This window comes from Tachysurus vachellii, chromosome 11 (assembly GCF_030014155.1).
Source record: "Tachysurus vachellii isolate PV-2020 chromosome 11, HZAU_Pvac_v1, whole genome shotgun sequence".
NCBI lineage: Eukaryota > Metazoa > Chordata > Actinopteri > Siluriformes > Bagridae > Tachysurus > Tachysurus vachellii.
This window is the reverse complement of record NC_083470.1, coordinates 14,804,929-14,831,513: the sequence shown is the minus strand read 5'-3', so window position 1 is coordinate 14,831,513 and position 26,585 is coordinate 14,804,929. Positions and strand designations below refer to the sequence as shown.

Here is a 26,585-nt window from a genome sequence, read left to right as displayed (position 1 = left end):
AGTTTAAACAAATCAGATGGCTATCGGATCAGAGAAAACACATGAAGTGGCCAGGTGTAAAAAGGCCCTTTGTGACTCCAGAATATTGGAATGTCTTGAACGTTCACAAGGTAGTAAATGATTGCCAAGTTTAGTGCCCAAGAATGAGTTTCAACCTAGATTGCACTTACATTCAGAAAAAGTCAGTTCCTTATGCATATATTTTTTTCCTAATTTCTATTACACTTGGACGACATTAGTAAGCCGATTTACATTGCTCTTAAAGCGTTGGGGATTCAAAGCAAGCATGTGCTTAAACAGAGGCCAAGAATTTTAGAAAGTCAAGCCTGTGACCCAGTCAACACCTTAGTGAGACTCCTGGTCACCCATGAGTAGTTTCACACACAGAAACCCTGCCATGCCCTCTCAGATTGTGTTCCTAGGTACAGATCCTCCCCATGGAGGTAAAACCAAACACAGTGATTCTACACAATAGAGTTTAAACACAACAGCAGGCTGGACTGGTTTCTGGCAAACAATCCACGTGGAGAATTTTTAACAGTGTAACAGGTCTAAATAAACTGTCCCGGTCACATCTGTGATGTGTTGGTTAAACACATGGTAAGTAATCTGTGAAAGTGTTTTGTAAGCAGGTAAGGTTCAAGAATGGTATGTGACAATGAAAAAGTGTCATGAAATGTGCAAACTTTTTTAAGTTAAAAAAAGAAAAAGGAATTGAAGAATTAGTCATGAATGAAAGATGTAGTGAGGCGTGGGTGGAACAGTGAGGGCTATTCTTTCAATGATTTATAACCTATAAACCTTCTATACAAGAGTAGTCTTTCTTATACAAGTCTTTCATGTTCTGTGGTATGTCAGCCACACAAGACTTGAATGGATCCATTGCCTCAGCTTAAAACAAAGAAGTGAAAATCTCTACACACCTAGTAGCACATGCCTTTTGAAAGGCAAAATGAGAAAATGGTGCAAAAAGGTTAAAACCAGGTCCTGCTGTAATCATAAAGTGATAGAGACAATAAGCCTGGCAAGCCTGGCCTGAGAGAATTACACTTTCCCCTCCCCTTACGGGGGGCCTGGCCTTCATTTCCTTTGTGCTGGAGGACATTTGATCTACCTCTGCTTAGGATAACAGGCCATGACAGTGGAGCATAGGCTAAGCATCCAGGGAAGCATTACAAACAGAAAAAACTCACATGCTTTCAACAGTCAAAATCATATGATTCCTACTTATGACTGAATTGGTGTATTAAGGCAAAGTTGCATTATTATCAGAACTAGAATGGTACTGTTTAACTACTAGACTTAAGAAGTCCAATTCTATATAGCTTTATTAACACAGAAATGTTTTAAACATGGCTTCTCTACTACTAAACTTTTTGGACCCTGTGCTACATCTCATTGTGGTCTCTGTAGTCATCACATCAGCACCATGACATGATCACAGTAGCCAAGGCACATGGTTCCTGACTATCACAGGAAAGACATCAAAATCACTCTTTACCTGGACAACAGGTACCTAAATTAAATGCAATTGTTCTCAATGTTTATGTTTTGTTTCACATAAAAGGGTTATGGCAGATAATATAACATTAAAACAACTTTTGGCCCCAAAATCTGAACTAGGTTTCTTATTATATCACAATAACCTCATATCACAATAACCTCTGTATTATCAGGGTAATTTTGTAATGTTTTCTTGCACAAAATCTTTATATGGTAAAAAAAAAATATGGCAATACTTTCTTGCAGAGGAAAATTTGTGACACTGCTTCAAATGTGTCAAATTTAGAACATGAATGCATTTTATTCTGCCTACAGCAGTGCCCACCATGTGCCTTCCTCACTAAATTCAAATGTAGTATTGATATTTAAACACTTGCACAATAACCACATTGTGCCTTATTTCCTTGCTCATTATTTAAGTGTTGCTGACAGATCTGAATTGATGTTGCATCAGCTGCTCTCCCTGAAGGGTTTGTTTGAGTGATAGCAGGGAGCACGGGTGCAGGACAGGCAGAGCCCCATCTGTGCCTTTACCCATTGGGAAAACAAGGAAATTATCATTTTCTTGCTGATCAAAAGCTGGTTACATTAAATATGAGCCTATCAAAGTAAACAGCATTAACCAGGATGAACCAAGGCTCAGGACAGGATTTTGCTGAGGTAGAAGCAGTGGAATAGGTTAATATAAGAGAGAAAAATCTATGGAAGTTTGTTCTTCATGAGATAATGTCTGATCATTTCTAGATGATCTATTACATATTCTCCTGTTGCGCATCTTTTACTTAGTGGGCAGGACATATTAGATCAGAATACTCACTCAGATAGCAGATATTAAAAAAAGTCATAAAAATAGGTCATATGTCATTAAAGATATGTCCCCCAACCTTCTTACCCCAGGATCCTTAATCCAGACCTCTTTAAATACCCACCTCCCCCACAGGCTGCTCATGGCCTATTCCTCCTACACTGCATCACTAAAAGCTTTTCCCTCCTCCCTCCTTCCCTCCTAGCGTCATCTCTACCACACACACAGTAATTACAGGGCCCATGTTATTTGGGCTAGATCCCCTATTTGATGATATTCTTTCCATGACCAAATCTTTTACACATACACCCTCATACTCACCAACACACACATATGCACACACTAGCATCAAGAAAAATATTTGTCTTTTCATTTAAGCGGTTCTCTTAAGAAACAAAACACTAATTGGGAGCATGCAAAGGGCCTTTAATGCTGATGCCAAAGGTGCCCTTCACCCGATTTACCTTGGAATCTTTATATTGTCTACAATAGAGAGAAGTGAATCTCTTATCTGCACTCTTATTAAGGTTATTTCAAGAATACCAAATTTACCAATAATATAAATAAACCAAACACTTTGTTCTATACACCTAACATACACAACCAGGATTGCAACTTTACTTTAAAGACATCTTCAGAGATGATGATCTAAATGGGTACTTGGAACAAATGCAGGAACTCACCTTTATAATTTGGGTGCACACGTGGTGTGTAGTCTCCAAATTTAATAAGAATAGGGACATTGTAGCCCAGCCGCACCCACTCAACCACGTACAGAGGGAATATATTCGGAGACATGACCCCATTCGATATAGAGGTGAGGGTGCAGCCCAGTTCTACAGTCCCCCCTACTCTTCCTTTCACCACCGTTTCAGCACTCAGTAAGGGATCTAGGACAAGACAAGCACACACAGACACACACATACATATTCATACAATAATTATGTATTTCATTAATGATATGCCTACACTCAAAACTGAACATAAACATCAGTAACTAAAATAAAATGTGGGGCTGTTTTTTTTTGGTAAAAGAAGCAGCCACATGTCCTCATTCCATGAAATCCTAATTGTCCTTTCATCTTTTCACAACTTCTCGGATAAATATAAAAGTATTTAAGATTACAACACAGGTGCTATTATCTTGGCTTATTTCTAATAGATGTAATCTGAATTACTAAAGCTTCATGGGCACACAGATGAAAAGCGTTTACAGTTCTCATAAGATCAGTAGATACTCATTAGATCAATAGAGACTTTTAAAGTCAAATTTTGCATATTAAAAAATTCTTAACTGTTTAAATTTCCTAATGGATATTAGGCTCTTAAATTTACTTTTCTAATTTTTCCAAGACTTCTGTGGATTCAAACACATGCATACACAAGTTAGGCAGAAAGACAAATATTGAAGGCCCATGAGAGCTGTCAGCTAATCTATTTTAATACATTGGACCTCAGCTTGCATGTTCAAACATCCATACAAACCTGAGAACAAGATACACAATTTTCCCCTTAGATCCACTGCAAGATGTATTACATGTTGAAAGCCTTGTTTAACAACCAGGCCATCACAGGGGAGGTTTGTGGACTGCCATGTTTCATGTTGACAAATTGCAATCTCATTTCAGCCAGCTGTTAACCTGGACATCTTTCCCCTGTTGCTAGTGCTGATCCTTCACTTTGTCTAGACCTGAGATTAGGTCTAATCTCTCAAAGATGATGCTCTTTGATAAAGCAAGAAAGCAGCATGGCCCACCACCTGCCCCTCCTCAGACTGCTGTAAACACATGGCCTGTGACCTATCAGCATCCCCCTCCCCTTGACACAGACAATGAAACCATGCCTTAACCAAAGGGGGAGAGCGAAAATACGAGACTGATCAAAATCTGGATTTGCAGAACATCTGCAGGCAAGATCTGGCCCCAAATACATTCATGCTCTGTCTCACATTCTTCCCTATTATAGTTTGGGATGATGCTGGCAGAATGTTTAATAGGTTCTGCTTAATCCACAGCCCCCCTGGTTTATTGTGATTACAGGCACTTTGAATTCAGACATCTGTGGTGGATGCTGATATTCAAATATGATGAAACTGAAAATTAGGAGAAAGAGGAAATCAAGGAGAACAAAGAGAAAAATAGAAACAGCAAAGGGGACATACGAATAAATAATGAGGCGAGGAACGAGACAGTGGGAGAAACTACAATGGAGCCCAAAGACTGAGAACAATAATGAAAATGGTTCTATTTTGCATTCTTTTCAAATTACACATACAACAATTTTCATTATTGACAACAACTTTTGTTGAATTGTTTAAATATTTACATGAATTTTTGGAGTTTCTTAGTAGTTATGCCCCTTTAATAGCAGTGTGCACTTTTTTTGCTTTAATAGCTGCTGCAGATTCTACAAGTTTGTGCAATGCCTTATGAACCATTTTAGATCAAATGCATCGGGTGTTGTCTGAACATGTTTTTACAGAAGAGATTAGGTATGAGGAAAATCTGACCTTTTGTACAAAGCAGTTCACATATATAATAGGGAATGGAAAACAAGATGAGTGCGTATCACTGTGAAATAAAATACTAGTCAGGAGAGAAAAGTATAGTAGAGCAGTAGAACGTATGTGAGTAAAAAAACTGCATAGCAAGATAAAGTAAATATTTAGTAAATATAGATTAAAACATTGTACAACAAATTATAGCAAAGTAAGGAAAAAAGAGTACAGTACAATAGCACAGAGAACAATAAAGAGGAATATATTAAATTAGACTTTCACAGTACTTACTTATAAGATACAAGAAGGAAGCAAGTGTGACACACAGAAGCCAGAGATTCTTCTGTCCCATGGCAAACACTCACACACCATCACATAATTCTGTAAAAAACACACAAATAATGGATTACTGCTTTATTTGGCACTACAACAGAAATCGTACAGTAACATATGGCTATAGTAAAATATATTATTTATAGTCTATAGGTTTATGGAACCACTAGGAAACATTTATTTATAGCAAGTGGGTAGATTGTGTAATTCAAACTGTAATGTAAGATAATACTGATATTGGTCAAATACAAGCATCTTAAATTACAAGAACACATATTTGTCTATTTTGGCAGTCAATTATCATTCATAACCAGACTTTGGGAGTCAGTCTGAAAATCTTAAGTGCACTGAATTCATATTAAGTTCATTAATTTGTTTCTTAAGCCTTCATGGTAACATTACAGTGAACTGTCTGAGCTGTGGTTAGGAACAGTGCAATGATGAATTATTTCTTTAAATAACATGATACCTTAGTATAATTTTACTCTTAAATTCACAAGGTGTCACAATGTTGCACAGCAATCATGTGAAACTAACACAGGTAAAAATACATCAGACTGTCACATAAACACACAATAGTCAGAGTGATCTGAGTGGCTGTTGGTTTGATAAAAAAAAAATTGAATAAGTGAGTTAACTAAACATTGTCAAATTATGTACACTCCATGTGTACACATTGATCCAATTATGGATTTCATGTGCTTCTCTAGGTAAGCTGAGCAACTTTAGTCTGAACTTAAAGAGTTTTTCAGAAATCAATTGTGTGCTGCTCAGTCCTGAAGAGAAACTGTTTTCTCAGCAGCTGTAAAATAAAAATAGGGTAAATTTAATCTTGGCAAGTATCCATATAGTGGTGCACCAGAGAGGAAAACCCCTTCAAACAGTGAAAAAGACTACACACAACTATATAATTGGAACCACAGTAAATAAGACTGAGCAATATTTTAGGACTGAGGAAAAAGACAAGGTGATTTTTAATCTGCAACTATCCAGTTTGGTTGAGAATGTGCTCACAAAAGATTCTTTGCTAACAGGAGTCTTCTGCTGCTGTAAAACATCCACCTCAAGATACAATGCTGAGATGCTTTTTGCTCAATATGTTTGTAAACAGTGATTATTTGAGTTACTTTATCCTTCCTGACAGCTGGCCATTTTCCTTTGACCTCTCTTTACAACAAGGCTTTTTCATATACAACATTTTTTGTGTAACTATTAAATTGGATATTAAGTGTATATTTATACGTATAACTCAATACCAAACTTTCAAACCAACAAAGCACACACTCAAATCTCTATAGCCTTCTTTTACAGCTATGAAAAAGCATGTAGTCGGCTCGGGTGTACGGCAGATTCCTTGACTGAGCAATATAATTCTGAACAACCACAGGTATGATACAGACCTTAATACTACACTGCCAGAGCCCATTCCAGGAACAAAGGATGCATATCCCATCATTTACACCCTTGAAGGTACAACAATCCATTTCAGGGCACTATGCACTAAGATATCTGCACACTCATAGATGCTCAGAGACAATTTTGAGTAGATAGTAAGAGATCATTCAGAAAACCCACATAGATAGACAGAGCATTTGAAACTCCACATAGACTCCAGAGAGAGATGTAATCTGATTGTAGTCCACAGAAACACAGAGAAGCTCTTAATTTCAGTTAATAAAATAGTTTGATAGTTGGATAGTTAACTGATGATCATTGATGTGCAGATTACTGCATTCTCACATTTCTAAGTAAATGGAGCAGTAGGGCTTCATGTCTCTTTGTGTGTCCCCTCAGCAGGCTGGTTGTAGAACAAGGATGCCTTGTGATAGGCACAGAGGAGGAAGACAAGAGAAGCTCTAAATACGAAATATGTATTTGCTACTGTGCTTCTTTTGAACGTGTTCACTATATTTGCACCTAATACAGATTATATTGTGCCTATGTTGTTGATATTTAAACTTCCATCGGTCAAATGAATCACACGCTACTTTAAAGAACTATTCATGCCATACAGGCATCCAACTTTATAACAGGATGTTCAATATGTAATGTATGTAAATTAAATCAATTCTCAAAAATAAAAAAATAAATCAAATACAATAAATACAAAAATAAATAAATAAAATAAAGTCACCAAATATTTTTCCCTATATACAGCTTTTTAGCAATAAAAAGTAGCAATAAAAAGTAGCATAAAAATGTAAAACAATGAATGAATGAATGAATGAATGATAGCAGCTATAATAACTTAGATGTGGAAGCTCAGTGGTTAATGTGTGGACCACTTAATAGAAGGTTGTGGATTTGAATCCCAGCTCTGCTACTGCTGGGCTCTTGAACATGGCCCTTACCCATAGTTGCATACAATGAGATAAAATGTAAGTTGCTCTGGAAAAGGGTGTCTGCCAAATGCCCTAAATATAAAAATGTGCACATGAACACATTTTGGAGTGTAACAGGGTACATTATCCTGCCAAAAAAAACCTACTGCCATGAAGGATTACCACTGCCATAAAGGGATTATGTAGTCTGTAAGGTAGGGGTAGGGGTCAAAGCAACATCCACATGAATGGCAGAACCAAAGTTTTCCTAGACCACCACACTGCCGCTGTCATTTGCCTTTGTCCCAAAATCTACAGTGCTTAGCATAAATAAGTTTACCATTGAAAATTAAAATTTCATCAATTTCTCAGTGAGACCAATATGAGACCAATTTCCTGCATTTTTAAAAAGCAGGTTTATTAAAGATTTATTTTTATTAACATACCTAACACCTTTGACAGGAAGAAAAATAAAGCATTTAATTCAAATGATGTGTTGCAAAAATGATTACACACTACAAGAAGTTTGACTAAAACTAAAATTTTGTATTGCCTTCTTGATTTTTAAGAAGAGCAATTCTTCTAGACATTGAATGAAAATGTTGAGGATGTACAGCTGCATCTGTCTTTCTCCATTCTTGAAGAATGAACTCTGTCAGATCCTGGATGCTGGACAACTTGTCTTTTCAGAAATCCCTACAAGTGTTCTACTGGGTTGAGGTCTGGTGACAATGTTTGGCCACTGAATCACTTTTTCCCTGTTCTTCCTCAGAAATGAACCAGTGAATTTAGATGTATGTTTAGGGTCATTATCATGTTGAAAGAGTCCCTGGTGACCCAGGGCCTATTACCCAACACCTGCAGCACTCAGGCAACCCCACACAAGAACACTGCCACCACCATGCTTTACTGTTGGTACCGTGCATTTTTATTTTTACTCCTCACATTTGAGTCACCACACAGTTCGGAACCCATCAGAGTTAAAAATATTAACCTTTGTCTCATCACTCCAAAGTATAGAGTGCCAATATTCTTTGCCTTTGTAAACATGAGCCCTGGCAAAATCTAGACAAGCCTTTTTGTGCATTGGCTTCAACAGTGTATGGTGTATGATATGGACAGTGTATGGTGTCATGGGAAACACTCATCCGTTTGACTTTATAATTATTTAGCCATGCTGAACTTGGATGGCAATTTTCTTCAACTTCTCTCAACATAAAATACTCTTGATGAGGTCTTAACTTGCAAGGACGGCCTGAACATATCGAAGTCCATGACAGTATTCAAACTTATTAGCAATGCTTTACAAATGTTCTTATAACTTGGAGCTTTTTTGTGAAAATAAATAATTTTCTGTCTCATGTCTTGTGGTGCCATTTTGTCAGCGTTATATGAGAGTGGATTCTCTATCTTAAATACCACTCTTAATTGTCAATTATCCTGTGGCCACCTGTGTGCTGATTGCTTAGACTCATTTGCTGGTGAATTCTTGTTAATTATAATTTTATTTTAAGTTTTCTTCTAACACATTCATTGGAGTGTGCTCATTTTTGCACCAAGACCATAAATTATTTTGTTAGAATAGTTCCAATTTTGCCTTGGTACTGACTAATCTCATTTTCAACCGGATTTGCACCAAAAAAACACATTTGCACAAATATCTTCTACAGTTCTATCTTCTAAAATATTCTACAGGATCTTATAGAAAGTATTACGGTGGGTTTTATCTGAGAAATCTGTCAGGGTTTACTTATTTATGCTGGGTACTGTGTCCTGGTGCCATCTCTTTCCTAACAAACATGTACCTGGTCACCCTTATAATGTAATAGAATATGTCATTCATCAGCCAAGGACATCTTCTTCTATTGCTCCATGGTCCAGTTCTGATGTAGGTGCTTTTGGCAGTGGACAGAGGGTCTGGGTGCAGTCTGACCGGTTTGTGCTTATGCAGCCCCATACTAAGCAAGATGTGATTCACTGGTTTTGACTGCTGTATTTATGCCACAAAACCTCTTCTGTAGGATTTACCAGCTGGTCTAGACTTTGCTCCCCACATGCATCAATGAGCCTTAAGTGCTTATGACTCTGTCAACGATTTACCTGTTGTCCTTCTTAATGACAGAAGACTAACGTTTTAGTTGCATTTGCTATTATGATGATAATTATTATTAATTCAATATGCATTTATATGAATTGAACACTACTATAACCATGCCTATTACCTGTTTATATTTGGCTGTAATAAGGAAATAGGATATTGTTTAGAATTATGGTAATGCAACTGTCATAATTACTAGAGTACCTCTCAAAAGCTATATAGATACTGGCACATAGTCGTAACAGACAGTATTTTGTGCTGTTGACAAGTAAAATGTGCAGTTGGTGCACCCACTGAAATCCTGTATCACAGCTGAATAGTCTTGTGTCTTGACTGTGGCTACAATGGCAACCCTCATACAGATTAAACAGTTCAAATTTTAAAACTATCAGAGTGCAAAACCAGTACTGATCAGGGCAATGATGTATAGCTCAAATTATTAAGTAAAAAACTAAGAAAGGTATAACTTTCATTAACTGTATGCCTGCATTGCTGATTACACAAAACTGAATATAGTACATACATTTGTACAACTGTTTCAAGGTATAACAAATTCACTAAAAAAGATGTAGCTCAAGAGAGAACATTGCAAGGTCAGTGTGATCATAATACAGTGATGAAAATTACTGTGTTGAAGAAAAGTGTACTACAGGCAAATAAGCAAGATCTTATTACGAAAACAAAAAATTGACCAAACTTACAGAATAGGAACCACAGGTCTATAAACGAGCTACTTTTTAAATGATGTGCATGGCTTTTTAAGTTATGTTACAGAATCTTGACCAAGGCACAATGTCACACTACACAAGATGAGCCAGATCATACAATGTGTAATCTCAGACTCAAAAAATATACATTTGTTTACACTGGTTCCACACATTACTGGTAAATAGAAAAGCTTTACAAGCATTTCATTTAATCTACATTTAAAGCACATGTATCCAAAGCAACTTATATTTATTGCCCAGCAGTTGCGACCCTTGGGATTTGAAAAACCAGCAACTAACATTGTTATATAATAAGTGTCAATGTTGACCAATATGTTAGATGACTACAGCACACATGGCAGAATATAACCAGGGTCTAGCTAACTACATGGGGCTGTGTGGAAATAAATGATTTTGTTAGCAGCACTGGAAATTGATTTCTTATTTTAATATATAGCTAACAATGAACACTTAACTTAACTGACATATTACAAATAGTCAACATATAGCATTATATCTCGTGTGTAACTTGTATGTACATCTTTACCTGAAGCTCTGTACCTTCTGTGAGACATCACTCCTTGGCAGAGTTTTCCTTTTGCTTATACTCAAGTGAAGTTTCTTCCGAATATGTCCTGGTCCTTTATTCCTGTAAGTCTAGTTTCCTATACAATAAAAGTATTGGTCAGAAAAGTAGAAAGAGGTGTTTTCTTTAGCCTCCTCGTGTAAACTGAAGCTGAAACATGTTCTCTGTGAGCGTTACATTATGGTGTTCTCCAATATCAGGTGCCGAGATGCAAAATGTTCTGCTGTAGGTAGAGCAAGCTGAGATTTTTTTCCAGAAGAAATCAAGCTTTCTTCATATGAATAACCATAATCAATGCTTTTTCTATCCTATTGACCGGAGCAGGTTACAGCTTCCTTCACAGGACATTACCTGTTGCCACAGGTTATCCAAAATGCGCAATGCTAAACGTAGCTGGCTGCAGGCTACACAAGCGCGCACTCTGGCGCAAACTTGCCCTTTTTTCTTTTCTTGTCAGTTTACAGTAACTAAAATCACTTAAACACCACTGAAAAATCCTCTGGTCTACGAGCGGAAAAATCGACTCCTAAAAGTTAGTAGAGTTGATATGTAAAGCCATGTGAAATGAAATGAACAGCGTCTACTTTGTGCTGCTCCTCCTCACCTCTCTCCCTCCTTTCCATTCTGCCCTCGTACACTCCCTTTCACACCCTCTCTCACCCCCTCTCACCCCACCACGACTTCTTTTCTCCCAAGAGTGAAAAATCACAATCACGTTTGTTACATTGATGTAAACCCCATATTAACAGTCTCACCCATTGGTTCAACAATTATCCTCGTTACCTAATTGTTCTTCTTATATAGATCGGAAATGTCTTATACCTTAGTTCAATTCATACAAAAACAAACAAACAGTAAAAGGGTTGGAAAATTCCATTAATCTCGGTCTCCACTTAATTTAGGTTTCCCACTATGTTAAGATTAATTCCTAATAACGTCTATAATTCAGGTCTAAGGTTCAAACCTCATGCTGCCTTAAGTGATCTACACTGTAAGTGTGCAGCAAAATGTTACATTTATATTTATAATAAATATTACCTCATATACACCGTTTCTGGGTTTAAAAATTGACAATAAATAAAGAAAAAACAAACAAACAAACAAATAAGATCACGCTTGAAAAACAAAAATGTTCTTTTGTTATGTCCTACCTATTTTCTTTCACATCACTAGAGGGCGTCAGGCGCCACATAAAATGCTTTTTATCAGCACGTGCTTCCAAATTGGACTTCCCAAGTTAATTAACAATTTTATATGAGCATGTTTACATTATATATGATTATAAGAAATATCTTTTTAGAACCGGCATTATACAATATTTAGTTGTCATCACAATGTCAATGCCTTTTTTATTCAAATAAATATCAAAGCTTGTAAATTGTGCTCCAGAGGGAGGTATTTGTTTTCTAAAACAAAACTAAAGATTAAACAAAGATATTAAATAGATCTTAAAAAATTACAATTAAGAGGAAACAAATGAACTAAAGAGTTCACATTTATCTAACATTTATAAGATAAATAAATAAAACAGTCATCCGCATTTATATAGATCAAAACTCTGATATTTATTACATGGTAATAAATACAAATCATGGAATGCAGTACTATTATTATTAGTATTATTCAGCAGGAAACCAGTCTAAGGAAGGTCTAGACATGATAGTGGCATGAACAATGACAGAATTCTGCTCCCCATAAGAACCTATTCTACAGTGGAAACACAAATACAATAGTAAAAAATTAAACAGACAAATATTTCAAATAGCTTTCTTCATCTCACCTCAATTTTAATCTGCACAAAAGATAACTAAGTGTCAGCACAGCATCCCAACTGTTACAAATATTTTTTCCACTATCTGAAATATGTAATATAAATCCATAAATTGGATTTAGAGTTACCCAATGTTTTTCCAGGCGTTGTATGACTGAAGACTATAGACTGAAGCTATATCTACAGATACAGGAGGGGAGATCACATTGATAAATCTTTGTTCTATCTTACTTAGTCATCAAAATCTGGGATATCATCATAAGAGTAGCCACGATAACCCTTATAGGCATAATAGGCAATCCTTAAGTGGTAGAATCCTGGAAGGAAGACCAGAATTCCAATGATGAGGACCGGTATAGTGCGCTCAAGGTGCTGTAAGTGAAATAAATCAGATTGTAATTTATAAAAAAACATTCAGAAAACACTTTATTCTGGACACATCTCATAGTGCGGTAAACAACCTGAAACAATAACAAATTAGATGGCAATCAGCTGAATATCTGCACTGTTCTAGTGTTACAGTGCCGTTCTAAAACCCTCACAGAATAATTTTAAATTTTATTTTAAATAATTGAAGTGTGTGTCTTTCTGAGGCACAATAAAGCAACAAGAATCTAAGATGTTTTGTTATTTAAACCATCTGTGCAGTACTTGTCAAGAGTTCTGTGCCACCAGCAAACGGGTACCAACAAATGAACTGCAAATGGGTTTCCTGTTCCACGACACCTGATTTGTCTATATAAACTATTTGAAATGAACTAACCTAGTAATTCAGTTTGTGCTTTTTGTGTAGTTTTTAACGTAATGTCACTCTCTTGAAAAATGTTTACAGTGTTCCATTCATCAACAAATATCTTCATCCATTTCTTCCAGCAAAAAATAGCATAGGAGCATTAGACCCAGTCTAATGATATTATCTATTAATTATTTGCTATACATTAAATATATTTGGGTTTGAGATCTAAATATGAATATGACACAACAGAACCGGATTTCAGCTTTCATTTCATGTTTATGTTTAGATTACGTGTTAACCAACTCTCAACACGGCACATTGCATGTTTAGACAAGCGGTATAAATAGGGGGAACAAACGTGAGCACAAAACAAAGGCACAGACACAACAAACAAGACAAAAACAAAGCATGCCAGAATGTCCCCCTGGTGTTCAGACATGACATAGTCCAAGCCATTCATGACAGTGGGGGTGTTGGAGTTCTCCCTTTAATCTCCTCTACAAAATGTGAAATGTATGCTCAAATGTTTTAAGATCTGGTGACCTTAATATTATAAAAGAATGGGCAGTGTCTTTTTTTTTATAAGCCTAAACTCTGCCCAAATTCTGTTTGCAGAGAAGGGGCTTTTTCCTAACTACACTTCCATGTTCAGCTATACTTCTTCTATTTTTATTTTTTTTACTGTTAGGTATATATAAAAATGTTAGGTATATATAAAAATGTCTAACAGAGGACTGTAGGTCATATGATGGAGCTCTTGTTTTTTTTTCATATCTCTTCTTTAACATCTCCTTCTCTGAGGTCAGCTGTGAATTTGTAAACATGTTGTGCATTACTAATACCTTGCTTTTGTTGTCAACTGATTATTTGTTTCTAGTAGTTGGTGAGAACCAGAGAATTATTATTCATACCCTGATAAACAAAAAAATAGAATTGTACGTTCTATTTCCCATAACTAAATTAATCCCTAAACAACACTTGGATGACAAAGCAGATAAGGAAGTTAAAATTGCTGTTCTGTAAATGAGACCAGAGTCACAAATGTGCAATGTGGAAGCTTATATCAATCAAGAGTGTCTTGGATGTCTACAGTGACTTGGAATTCCTTTCTACAAAGCTGATAATGACCTAGTAGTTTAACTGTCATGTTCAGTTGTGGCCTCGGTATAACCTGAAAAAGCTAGTATTCTAGCTGACAGTGACAAAACTAGCTGAATGGTTCATGCAATCTGCACTCTTTTAATTCTACACTTAATGCACTCTTTTGCACAGTGCTGGTCACAATGGACTTCACTATGCCACAGCACTAGGACCTTATTTCAATTTTATAGCTTTAAAGGACAAAAAATAAATGCAGGAGAAAGAATTTTCTTAGTCAAGTAACTAGTCACCTAGTCAATGCCTCCTCTAACAACAAATAATGCTAGTGAATCTGCATATTGTTAATGAAATATGGCTTTTCATTTGGAAAGACATGTAGAATCTGTAAAAAACTGCATACTTACATCTTTAACTTCAAAGTACCCTGCTAAGAGCAGAGCTCCAATGGTGATTAAAACTGAGCCAATGAGAAAAAGAACAGCGGCAAGGCCAATTGCCTTATACGGGACCTTAGGTGGACTTTTCTTGAACTTAAAAAAAATAAAATAAAAAGGAAGAGCATATCATAACACATATTTTTTTGTGCCGCATTGTGTTAAATCAGTATTAAAAAAAACAAATAGACAACATTTTCATAATACTGATGTAATGCATATTATAATCATATGCAATGTTTTTAGATTTTCTGTGTTTAAGTATTTTTTCTGTGATTTTTTTGTGGTTTTTATCAAGTGTTATGTCACCAAGAGTAAATAAAACTCATTTCTCACCTGAAGGTCAATGTATCCATCATCATCACTGGCTAGTTTGGAGTATCTCACATTGCTGTTGCTCAGTCCACCAGTTACACTGCTCCGAGCTGGCATTTTATCTCTTATAAACCTTATTAACTTGGAGTTGTAAATATATATATATTTTTGTGACAGCTTAATGAACTAATTTCACTGTGACAAAAACATGCCACCAAAAGTAGAAAAACACACAGTAATGACTAAAATCTACAGAATCTTTAACAGAATATACATTCACATTCTGCCCGTAATTGTCAGTAATATCCACACAGTTTATTACACGTTTACAAAACATTAAATACAAATTATAATCTTAAAGTTAGACCTCCAGAGTAACAGCTAGCATTCAGGCTAATTCTTTAGCTGTGTTCTGTTAAAATGCACCTCAAATTATAAAATTTAACAGAATCACCACGTGCGAAATTAAAGACAACACAGACTGCTACAATTATATTAAACTACCATCTTCGCTCGATTACGATTTGAAACAACATGCAATTTGTAGCGAAATCGTTTCCGTATTGTTTTCAGTCATGCGCATGCGCATCCAAGTGACTGTCACAGGCTACGTTCCAATCCCAATTATAAGCGCACTATTGTGGCACTAAGGGTACTTCAAAACCGTGCACACCAAAAGTGGCGTTTCTTCATGTAAAGAGGAGATAAATGGCTCACTTTATTTTCTCCAATTTAACATATTTTAACAGGCACTACAAACTTGGTTAACCTGCTTATATTTGAGGTACATAGGAGTTTGCTATTGTACTGTATAATGAAGATGGCCAGAGATGGCTGAAGAGAGAGGACTTGGGGTAACACCTCAACCTAGTTGGTAACCAAGGTACTGTACATACATACATACACCCACACACACACACACACCCACACCCACCCACACACACACACACGCACATACACACAAACAAACACATTTATTTGTATAGCGCTTTTAACAATTCCCATTGTCTCAAAGCAGCTTTCCAGAAATATTGAAACAGAAGAGAGAGAGAATAAATAAATATATAATAATAATAGTAAGAAAAAATAAAGATAAAAATAAAAAAATGAATATACACAAAGTTTAAAATTCATTTAAAGAATATTAACTTATTTAAAATTTTAAAATACTATACATCTATTCCTATCCCTAATGAGCAAGCCGGAGGCGACGGTGGCAAGGAAAAACTCCCTGAGATGATATGAGGAAGAAACCTTGAGAGGAACCAGGCACAGAAGGGAACCCATCCTCATTTGGGTGACACTCTACAGTAAATAATGTAAATGTAAATAATGTCCTTTCTACAACAGTTTATAATAGTGCAACTGAGAGATCCTGAGGAACTAATGGGTCATTGTAAACTCTGAGTTCAGCGCCGACCTGATTGCTGATTAAGACCAGACCATACAGCTGGCTGACACAACACTGGTTCAAAGAAGGCATGACAGTCTCCGGGCGGCTCCATCCACAACAATCCCATAAGACACTGGCTAACCATGCAGATAAATCCCTGGCAGGGTGACCACCGAGTGACAAGACTCTAACCAGGGGTAGAATATCAGGATTGACGAAGTAGCTCCAAAAGAAGAGACGATCAGGCTAGGAACTCGGAATACCAGGAGCTCGGGAGTGGTATATACAGTAAAATTGCAGTAATTGGGTTGCACATACTTGAACAAACTGGAATCGCAACTCCTTCACTCTAACGGAGTTCCTCTCAAAGGGCACTTTGTATACTTGCTTCATTCGGATAGCATTTCTTCTTAGAACACGGTCAATTGTGGAGGGACTGCATTGGTGGATATTGTGGAACAGTTGATTGGTCTGTGTTATTCTTTGCTGAATTTCTTTGAGACGGAGGGTGTTGTTCTGGACCACCATGTCAACAATGGCATGCTCTTGTTCAACTGAAAAGTCTTGTTTGTCCACCTGAATGTTCTCTAACTTCAATTCTGAAAAAGGTTTGGACAAGCAGGAACATTTACTGTAGAGATCTAGACCTATGTCAAACAAGACTACATGGACTCTCATTGTAAAAGTAGAATGATATAGTTACTTACCGGTTTTCCCTCTGAAATGCACGGATAATTGAAGCCACTGTGGATCTGTTTATATTGGGCTGAACTCTCTGGCCAGCTTCTCTCAGTGAGAGACCATGATTTATGACATGGTCAATAAGTGTGGCTCTGATTTCATTTGAAACACGCGTGTACCCTACCCTCATTCTACCTCTCCTCCCTCCTCTTCCTCTTTGCCCTCCTCTTCCTCCCTGTCCACCTCTTCTTATATTTTCTCTTTCCACTATACCATTACCCTCCAATCTATCCATCTCTTCAAACTCTTCTCCTCTTCCTACATGCTCAGCTCTTCTCGCTCTTCCTCTTACATCTTCAGTTCTTCTTTTTCTTTCTCTATCTCCTCTTCCTCTTCCTCTTCTCCCTCTACCCTGGCCACCACCTCTCACTCAAACCTCTTCTGTTTCCACTGCTCATACTTCTTTTTTTTGTCTTAATGTATCGCCTCATTTGTCTTCTTTGTTCTTCTTCTCTTCCCCTTTTGTAATTGTTGAGTGGATTACTAACTCATCAGTTAACAATTTGGCGTTAATTGAAGACACAAGGTGTGCAACTGACTATTTTACAATTCACAGAGTTTTGTTTGTTGTGTTTTGAAAATGGTACAAAAATGCTTGTGATCTTTGTGAAGAACAATGAAAAAGTTACAAATGTTTTTCCTGATATATTAAAGATTTGGTTGGCTGTATGAACTGCTGTGATAAAATTAGGGATTTTTGTGCACAGTGTTTTGAGAAAAGTATGCTTTTGATTTGTGATTTGTATGAAACGAAGGAGATTTTACTATCTGTTTAGGACAATTACAAAGTGTACTGATCACTGTGTTAACTGTTTTGACAGCTGTTACCTGAGTTTGGAGAAATGTACCAAATCGATTGAGAAAAACTGTTGAAATTGAAAAAAAAACTGAAAAATCTGTTGGGTATGTGTGTTTGTTTATGTTTCTGTGTGTTTGTGCGTTTGTGGGGGAGGTCAGTCCTTCACTCATTTAATGTGTGTGTGTGTGTGTGTGTTTGTGTGTGTGTGTTTGTGTGTGTGTGTGACTGACAGTCATTTACACATATGTTTTTAACATCTGGTGTGTGTAGTGTGTGGGTTTTTAGGTACATGCGGGGCACATTCCCTTGCACAAATGTTTTTGAGTTTCAAACCCCAATTATAAACCTCAATTAAACATCACAGATATCTTTGTAGTTACAACAGATGAACTGAAGAGGCAACAGCAAGATAATCATCCTTTGTGACTGACTTGGCTTTATTGGTGTAACCCAATTAGGCTTCTCCAGGATGGCACATCCATACGTTTGGTGTGTCTCCCCCACACAGCTTCAAGGGCATGGAGGTAATACTGGCAGACGGGTTGTTACACGTTACACAAGGAGGGCAGAATGGGGCCATAGAACAACAACAACACAGCAGCAGGACTGGCATCTTCTCCTCTAAGCAAGGAGGAACAGGAGGAGTACTGCCAAAGTCCTCAACAAAATGACCTCCAGCAAGCTAATGGTGTGCATGTTTGTGACCAAACTGTCAGAAACAGCCTCCATGAGAGTGGCATGAAGGCTTGACATTCTTTAGTAGGACCTGTGTACACAGCCCAGCACTATGCAGAGTACACCAGAATTGGCAAATCCTCCAGTGATGCCCTGTTCCATTTATGTTGCCTTTATTCCCCTTTATGACCAGGTTCACATTACATTGGTGCAGTGGGCGGTGAGTTCCTCCTGTTGCATAATGCCTGGCTAGAGTGTGTAGGAAGTTTCTGGATGATGAAGGCATTTATGCCATTGACTGGCCCTCACAATCACCTGACCTGAAACCAAATATGTATTGGAGCCAGCAAGTAGCACCAGGATTGTCCAGGAGCTCACTGATGTCATGATATAGATCTGGGAGAATGCCCAGATGCTTTTGGAAGTGTATGCAGGTATGTAGGAGGCATAATAACAACAGACCTATATTATGAATTACATTACCTCATGAAATTCCGACCAGTAATATTAACCCTTTCATGGACCATTGCAATGCTTTCTGGGTTTTGCCATTTTCTGCTGCTGATACAAATGCTTGCCAAAAAAGAGGCACTGATAGAATGGAAACACCGGCTCAAGGCACCCAAGGTATTCACATTTGTCCTATTTTCCTTGATTTTGTGTTTTGTGAGTAAATGTGACAGGACCCAATTGCTGGACATGGAAGGTTTTACTACATTTGCCACAGCACATTGTTGATAAGGCACTGGAACACTGACTGTGTCATATGGTGTTATAAAGTACTCAGAATCAGCAGAGGTGGTTCTAAAGGCATATGAGTTTGCATTTGCTGGACATAATCTATGGCTAACCTGTATAAGGAAGGTTGCTTCTCCCAGGCTTTCCAGAGGACAGTGATGAGCAGCTGATTCTTGCTGCTTGGAACTACTAACAGGTCACAGGGTTGCCCATTTGCTTTGTGTGATAGTAGAGAAGACTTCACTGCACAATAGTTAGCTGGCTGAGCTCCTTTATGTCCATGATGATGCCTTCTCTCTTCTTTTAAAAGCCCCAGCAGTTCTTGTTTGCGACTAAACACCCTATTACAGGAAACCTGGTGAGACAGGACAGAGACAGGATTAGTGTGTGGGTGTGTTTCACCTTCAGAGCTCATGTTGGCCAACTGTATGCCCTGAGCCATGCAGACCCTCTCTAGCTGAGGTGTCACCTCATTCTGCCTCCTCCAGCAGGAGTGACTCTTGGGCTTGGCTAATAAAGATAGTAATCACAGGAGGAGGGGTACGGGAAGTTTCTGGACGAACCCCACCAATAATAGCCACTCTCCGGTTGGCCCCTGGATAAGGATCCGTGCACAACAACTTGTGGATATCATCGTGCACACTAAACACCACTAGGGTCCCTGTCTCCAGGCCCAGAACCAAAGGCCTCGCAAAAGTGTCCATTCTACTCAAGTCCAGGAGGCCTGTGACATGGCAGCTATTGATTTTGATAGTTGTGGTGGGACCTCTGGGGGGCCTTTCAGCCAACACGTCAGGGCTTGATGTTCTTGGCGATCCTTGAGTGTGGCCCTCCCCCCTGTGATGTCCAGCCCAAGACCCCCTTAGATGAGGCCTAATGTCACTCACCCTTGCCTAACTCCAATGTTGTGAGGGCATGATTGAGGGCATCAAATGTCTTAAGGTGCTGCTGGTTCTGATATTGAAGACCGGCAATGTTTGTAGGCCGTGCACTGTCACAAAGTCAGTAAATGCATTGCTTTAAAAATAATGATTTCTCATGATTAATTTGACTCATGCAATCTGCCATTGCTATAATCTGCATTAAGCATACAATTTTCAAGTATGTACACTTTTTAATGAAATTACAGTTTTTCTCAACTGCTTTCAGTCATTTCTCAGATCAGAATTGAAGTTTGCAGATCTCCAAGTGCATTTCTCAAAACAACACGTACAAACTGCACAACATAGTGGATAACCAGAAAATACCTGCTCAAAATGCTTTGTCTATCGTGCAAAAGCATGTATTTTCATCAATCATTGTGTCAGAGGCAGCAGAATCCCATGTCATTTTTTCAACAATGTGAACATGACAGGCAAAATTATTAGTCATGTTGTCAGTAGAACATCATACTCAGTTTTACTGGTGTGTCATAATTTACAGTGTCCCTCCAGTAAAGAAAGAAGTTACTCTTGCAAACCATTGTGCATCAACCAGGTGTTACAGTAATTTAAATGGTATGAATAGATACTTTTTCTGATTGATTCCATCTAACCTCATCTAACCAATCAACATCGACCCACGTAACAGTATATGGAAGAATCGAAACAAAAGATCAGACTGTATTCACATTTTTACTGTACTGTCAATAGTGGTACTTACATATAGAAAACAAAGGGACCTACACATAGGCTATTTACCGACAAATGGAAACCTGAAAAAGACAAAATGGGAAAAACATACATGTACATGTACAACAGAAGGTAAAGGTGAAATTACGTGGCAGTTTTCCTATGCGTCATGTCAGTCCTGTGTGTTGGGCCACAGACTCTCGTCCACATCACAACATGTATATTTCCCTTGCTATGCACGGTGAAAAGAATCTTCTTGAGTGCCTAATCCAGCCTCTGCATGCATCTGCTGAGATGTCCTCACATGCTGCATCCATGGCAGCCAGCAGTGTCATCCGCGTATGTGGCTGATAATCATAAACCTTCCACCTCCAAGCCGAAAAAAACTCATCAATTGGGTTCAGGAACGGGGTGAAGGGTGGAAGGAATTCAATCAGCATCCTGCGGTGGTGGACAAACCACTGCCTGATGTTGTCAGAGTGATGAAAACTGACATTGTCACAAATTACTACAAACTTTGGTAGATCATCTCAATCGAGGTCCCTCTCATCTTCAGGAATGACATTTCTATAGAGATTGTCTAAGAATGTAAGGAGATGCTGTGTGTTGTACAGTCCCATAATAGGAATATGAGCTAGCACACCTTGGTCTGAAATAGCAGCACACATTCCTCCACGTTGGCCTGGGACAACAACAGTAGCTCTCTGGCCGAGTAGATTTCTATCACGCCTTCTGCCTTTGGCCAGGTTGAAGCCAGCCTCATCCAAGTATATGAAGTTGTGAGGTGGTTCTCTTGATTCAATTTCCATTATGCACTATATACCAGAAAAAACACAGTGTGCATAAATTACAGTATTTGTCTTCATTGTTTACAGCTACATCAAATGTAAAGATCTATGAAGTTCCACCAATATCAAATGTGTAGAAGTTACTCTTACAGTATGGTGGGTATACAACATACCTGTACAAACTGGAGTCATAGCTCTTTCACTCTGTCAGCATTTGTACAGCTGCTTCATGGTGATTACATGTCTTTTCAAGACCCTGTCTATAGATACCGTTGTCTTCAACAATAGCACTTTGTATCTCTCTTAGTCTTATGGCATTGTTAGACATAACCATGTTTCAAATAGCTTCCTCCTGCTGAGGTGTGAAAAGGGGCCCTCTGCCACCCCTGCAAGGTTGTCTTGCAGTCCTACATGAGAAAATATATTGTAAATTATAGTAGTATAAGGATCACAGGATTTTGATTCATATAGTAAATAACTAAGAATACTGTATGAAGTCTCACCTGAGAGCAATTTCCCAATTCTGGACATATTTCTTAGCAAACATGTACTCACAATTTGTAGAAATCTGTACAGACATACAATTCTGAGAACATGTTCACTCATTTTGATAGTACAGACTTCCAAACTGAGAAAAAGACTAATTGGTTTGGTGGTTGTGACATTTCAGCTGAGAACAGGACAAGTTATTTTGCACAGCAGGACAAAAGCAACAAGAATTGTCAAAAGCAGCTGACAGATGTACAGAACCATTTGCATGTTGTCCAAAAGCAATTGCAATTTGATGAAAACAACAAGACATTGATGAAATGATGTGAAAAACTGACAACAGGATCTGACGGTGGAACGAGTAGTTTTGAGAAATGCAGTTCTGTTGTGAGAAATGACTGAAAGCAGTTGAGAAAAAATTTTATATGGCAAAAAAAAACAAAATGGAATAAGATATAATATAATATAATATAATATAATATAATATAATATAATATAATATAATATAATATAATATAATATAATATAATATAATATAATAGTTTTATTTTCTCCATCTGAAAACCAGGGAAATGGAAACATTTGCCTGCAGCCATATGCATACAATATATGTTTTTGTATAATAGGTAATTTCTGAGCCATGTGGTACTTATTAAGATACACAGGGACTGAATACAGATTCCTATTGAGATGATGGAAGCTTGGCAGCATTTCTTAATTTTGGCTGCACTTTTTACTTTCAGGACTGTGGAAATAGCTGAAGGATAGATTTAATGACTTTAGGAGTCCATTATAACTCTAATATAATATATAATATAATAATAAGGGCGACAGTTTGAGCAAAATTTAAGCAAAATATTGCAGCTGCAAGTGAATGCAATTGCTTTCTTTCATTCTTATTCTCAAACTGTATAACCATCTGCTTATGCTCATGTCTGTAGAGTTACACTGTTGACATATGAGTTGATTGATTGTCTTTCCTCATAATTAAACACCTCTGCTTCTTAAATCCTAATATATTTATCCGCTTGATTTATAGAATTTACTTATCATGTCCTAAATCTTATTAATTTGCATCTGCCCTTTATCAGTATGTCAGTTACAGTTGCTCAGTTGTATAAAATTAGATAAAATGGATGAGAACGTCTGCCAAATGTAACACTGCAAAATGAATCCAAAGCCTAATTCAGAAACTACTATGAATTATTTATAAATATCAGATATATTAATGTGTAGTTACGTGAGTGAGAAACGTAAACCGGAACTTCCGAAACGGAAGTTTTTGGACCTCCACTGAGATGAGGCCGACTCTGTGAGAATACTGAGACATCTACAGATCTACCAGCTCCAGTTGGACTCTGTGATACTAAGAAGAGATCTGAACTCCATGTGATCCCTACACCAATACAACACTTGTCTGACTGTATATTTGTAATCACACCATCTAGTGTCACCCATATGAGGATGGGTTCCCCTTTGAGTCTGGTTCTTCTCAAGGTTTCTTCCTTTACCAATCTAAGGGAGTTTTTCCTTGCCACTGCTGCCTGAGTCACCTCAGACTTGTTCATTGGGGATAAATATATATACATACATACGTACATACACACTGTGAACTATATATATTTTGAATTTTTATAATATTAATTCTTTATATTACTCCTTATGTTTATCTTCTGTTCTATGTTTATGTTCTGTAAAACTGCTTTGAGACAATGTCCATTGTAAAAAGCGTTATACAAATAAACCTGAATTGAATTGAATTGAAACCTTGGGTAATTTTATTAATAGTTTATTAATAGTATTAAATATTAAATATTATTTGGGTTTTAAAAGGAGAAATCTCCCAATCATATATTAGTGTGTAGAAATATATTAGCCTATTTGTACATTTGTGTATATATTTGTGTCATCTTACTTATCAGCCCAAATTCAGTAACAACCTAATTTAAAAACTGGGTTTGTGAATGTATAAAGATATTAAATAATGCAACAAAATCTCTTTCAAATGAAGTTTTACCATTTTGAATAATCAACCAAGTCAAGATGGATAAAAGGAAATTGTATTTTTGCAGAGTAATAGCTCACTGCAATTGTTCAGTAACTGCTTGCAAAAGTGACCCATTACACAGACAAATACACTGTGTAGACAGTGGAAGAGCCCTTAAAATGCTGCCCAATGCACAACAATACATTCTGGAATATGCTCATTTTGCACTCTTATTTGTCTTCATGTGATAATTTGCTCCTTGGCTGTTCTATATTTAATATTGTTGCTCAAAATTATTTATTGAAACTGAAGATCCGTTGCACTTACACATTTATTTTAGATTCCTTGCAATATATTTTATCCAACTGTATGTACAGACTGATTGAACAGCTAAACTAGAATGTCACAAAATCAAACTAGAATGTCAAAAATATTTTAGAAAGAATTTACTTTTAATATCTCAAGTATAACCTTGAATGTGTCTACTGTCATCCATTTTATCAGTGCTGAACATCTTGAAGATTAGATATCAAGTTTAGTCACTTTAACTCACTCCCATCAGTAACATGAAAGATTTTATTTATTGAAGCAAAATGTGATGGTAAAATGCAGGTAAGATATTCCTTTTAAAGAAATAGCAAAAGGTAGTTTCTCTGAGGACTCAGTTTAATCTCCTTCAGGGAGGAATGTAATAATCTCTATTCATAGTAATATGTTTCTCCTCCATTTCCAGGTGCTATTGATCATCACTGTGTCCCAGAGCCAATACAGGTTTCATTTATCAAGAATCAATTTGGGAAATGTCATAATAGCTGTACAGTTTGCAAAAAGATTATTATTTCTTTTCCATCACTTCTATAATTGATTAGTATTTCATTGTGCAGTACAATGGTTTCTGCTTAACAGATTTTAACTGTAATCTTTATGGGAAGTAATTATTATTATTTTTTTATTAGGAGAAGATTTTAAAAAAAAAACGTAAGGAGACCCTCTGATCCCCTGTGGCTAAGCTTTTGTACACACATCAGAGCAGGTCAGGCCCTCTAGCTCAAAGGCAAGATGGTGGGTCAATAGCCAGCCATTACATTGCACTTTGCAGAATAACTTGCACATAGAGAGCCCTTATTTCCTCACTCTTCTTCTAATATAATATTTTACATCAATTAAAAACCTTATGACTTTGATTGAAAACCCCAAATAGGAATGGTTTTAAAGCTGATTTTACCCAAGGTGACTGAGTAACCAATATTTTGTTACATCTGCCAAAAAAATATAGCATAACTATACCACTTCCAAGAAGCCATTTGTCCTAAACCTGACCTGTTGTTAGCCAAGTAATGTAATTGACCTCAATTTAAATGATCATGCCATTGATGATGCACATCTAAGGGGTGATTAGGTGAAAGTCCACTTGATGAAACATTGGGTTGATGAGGCACGAATCAATTAGAGCTTGGCTGGTGCTGTAGCATTGTATTAAGTTGATTGAATCAACTTACAAGTCACATATGATGAGGAATGACTATTTACTATTTAAAAAATGCAACAACAGCATGATGTTTTGTCTCATGCTTTCAGTAATTAATTTTAGTAATTATCTTGATGTTTATATCTAATAACTTAGGAAACTGGGTTCATTTTAAGAAGAACAAGACCTATTTATTTTAATATATGATACTGTATATTATTTTATTTGTTTTGTTTAAATAGTCAGTTCATAATTGTGATTTCATATTTCATTTCATAATGAAATAAATAACAGTAAACAAGAAATATTGAAACCAACCCATCCAACATTCAAAATTAAGGTAAATTAAAATCAAGGTCTAATCCACACATACCTGTTACACAATTTTTTCAAACACCTTTATTTATTTTTTTCCTAGTCTTGTGAGGATTGGCAAAATAATTGAGACTATATTGCATTAACTTAATAAGGTTTAGCACAGAATTAAATTTTTCATTTATTATTTTTATTATTTTTTTATATTATATATTTTTTTTAATAATAATATTTGATATTATTTTTCTGAAGTAACAGATTATTTTTTGGATATCCGTTTAGAATGTAAAGAAATAAGAAAAGTATTTGTTTGTTGATGACTTGTTTGTAGTCTTTGCTACAGACTAACAATTATATTATACAGCTACCACAGCA

At 36.7% G+C, this 26,585-nt stretch overlaps 3 protein-coding genes across 7 annotated transcripts in view; 1 reads left to right on the top strand and 2 right to left on the bottom strand.

The window, feature by feature from the left end:
• The window catches only part of igsf9b (immunoglobulin superfamily, member 9b), a 31,383-nt gene extending 19,913 nt beyond the window's left edge, over positions 1 to 11,470 (bottom strand). For 3 of the 5 annotated variants that reach the window (XM_060882303.1, XM_060882307.1, XM_060882306.1), the window contains exons 1-3: positions 10,812 to 11,414; positions 5,097 to 5,186; positions 2,992 to 3,198 (exon numbers count right to left, since the gene is read on the bottom strand). In XM_060882303.1, coding sequence (XP_060738286.1) covers positions 2,992 to 3,198; positions 5,097 to 5,157 — 268 coding nt within the window. In that variant the 5' untranslated portion in view covers positions 5,158 to 5,186; positions 10,812 to 11,414. Of the gene's footprint in view, positions 1 to 2,991; positions 3,199 to 5,096; positions 5,187 to 10,811; positions 11,415 to 11,454 lie in introns of those variants that run through there. The other 2 variants (XM_060882304.1, XM_060882305.1) reach the window with 2 other exon arrangements.
• Positions 1 to 20,800, top strand: part of pptc7a (protein phosphatase targeting COQ7 a) — a 182,106-nt gene extending 161,306 nt beyond the window's left edge. The window contains exon 7 of the transcript XR_009649215.1: positions 20,703 to 20,800. The gene's annotated coding sequence lies outside the window, so the exon portion shown is untranslated. The remainder of the gene's footprint in view (positions 1 to 20,702) is intronic.
• tmem230b (transmembrane protein 230b) lies at positions 12,430 to 15,789 on the bottom strand. The gene is made up of 3 exons (XM_060882209.1): positions 15,229 to 15,789; positions 14,863 to 14,988; positions 12,430 to 12,993 (listed from the first exon to the last, which is right to left on the bottom strand). Exons 1-3 carry the CDS (start codon positions 15,322 to 15,324, stop codon positions 12,853 to 12,855), a joined length of 363 nt encoding a protein of 120 aa, XP_060738192.1. The 5' UTR covers positions 15,325 to 15,789; the 3' UTR covers positions 12,430 to 12,852.
• Positions 20,801 to 26,585: the final 5,785 nt, after the last annotated feature.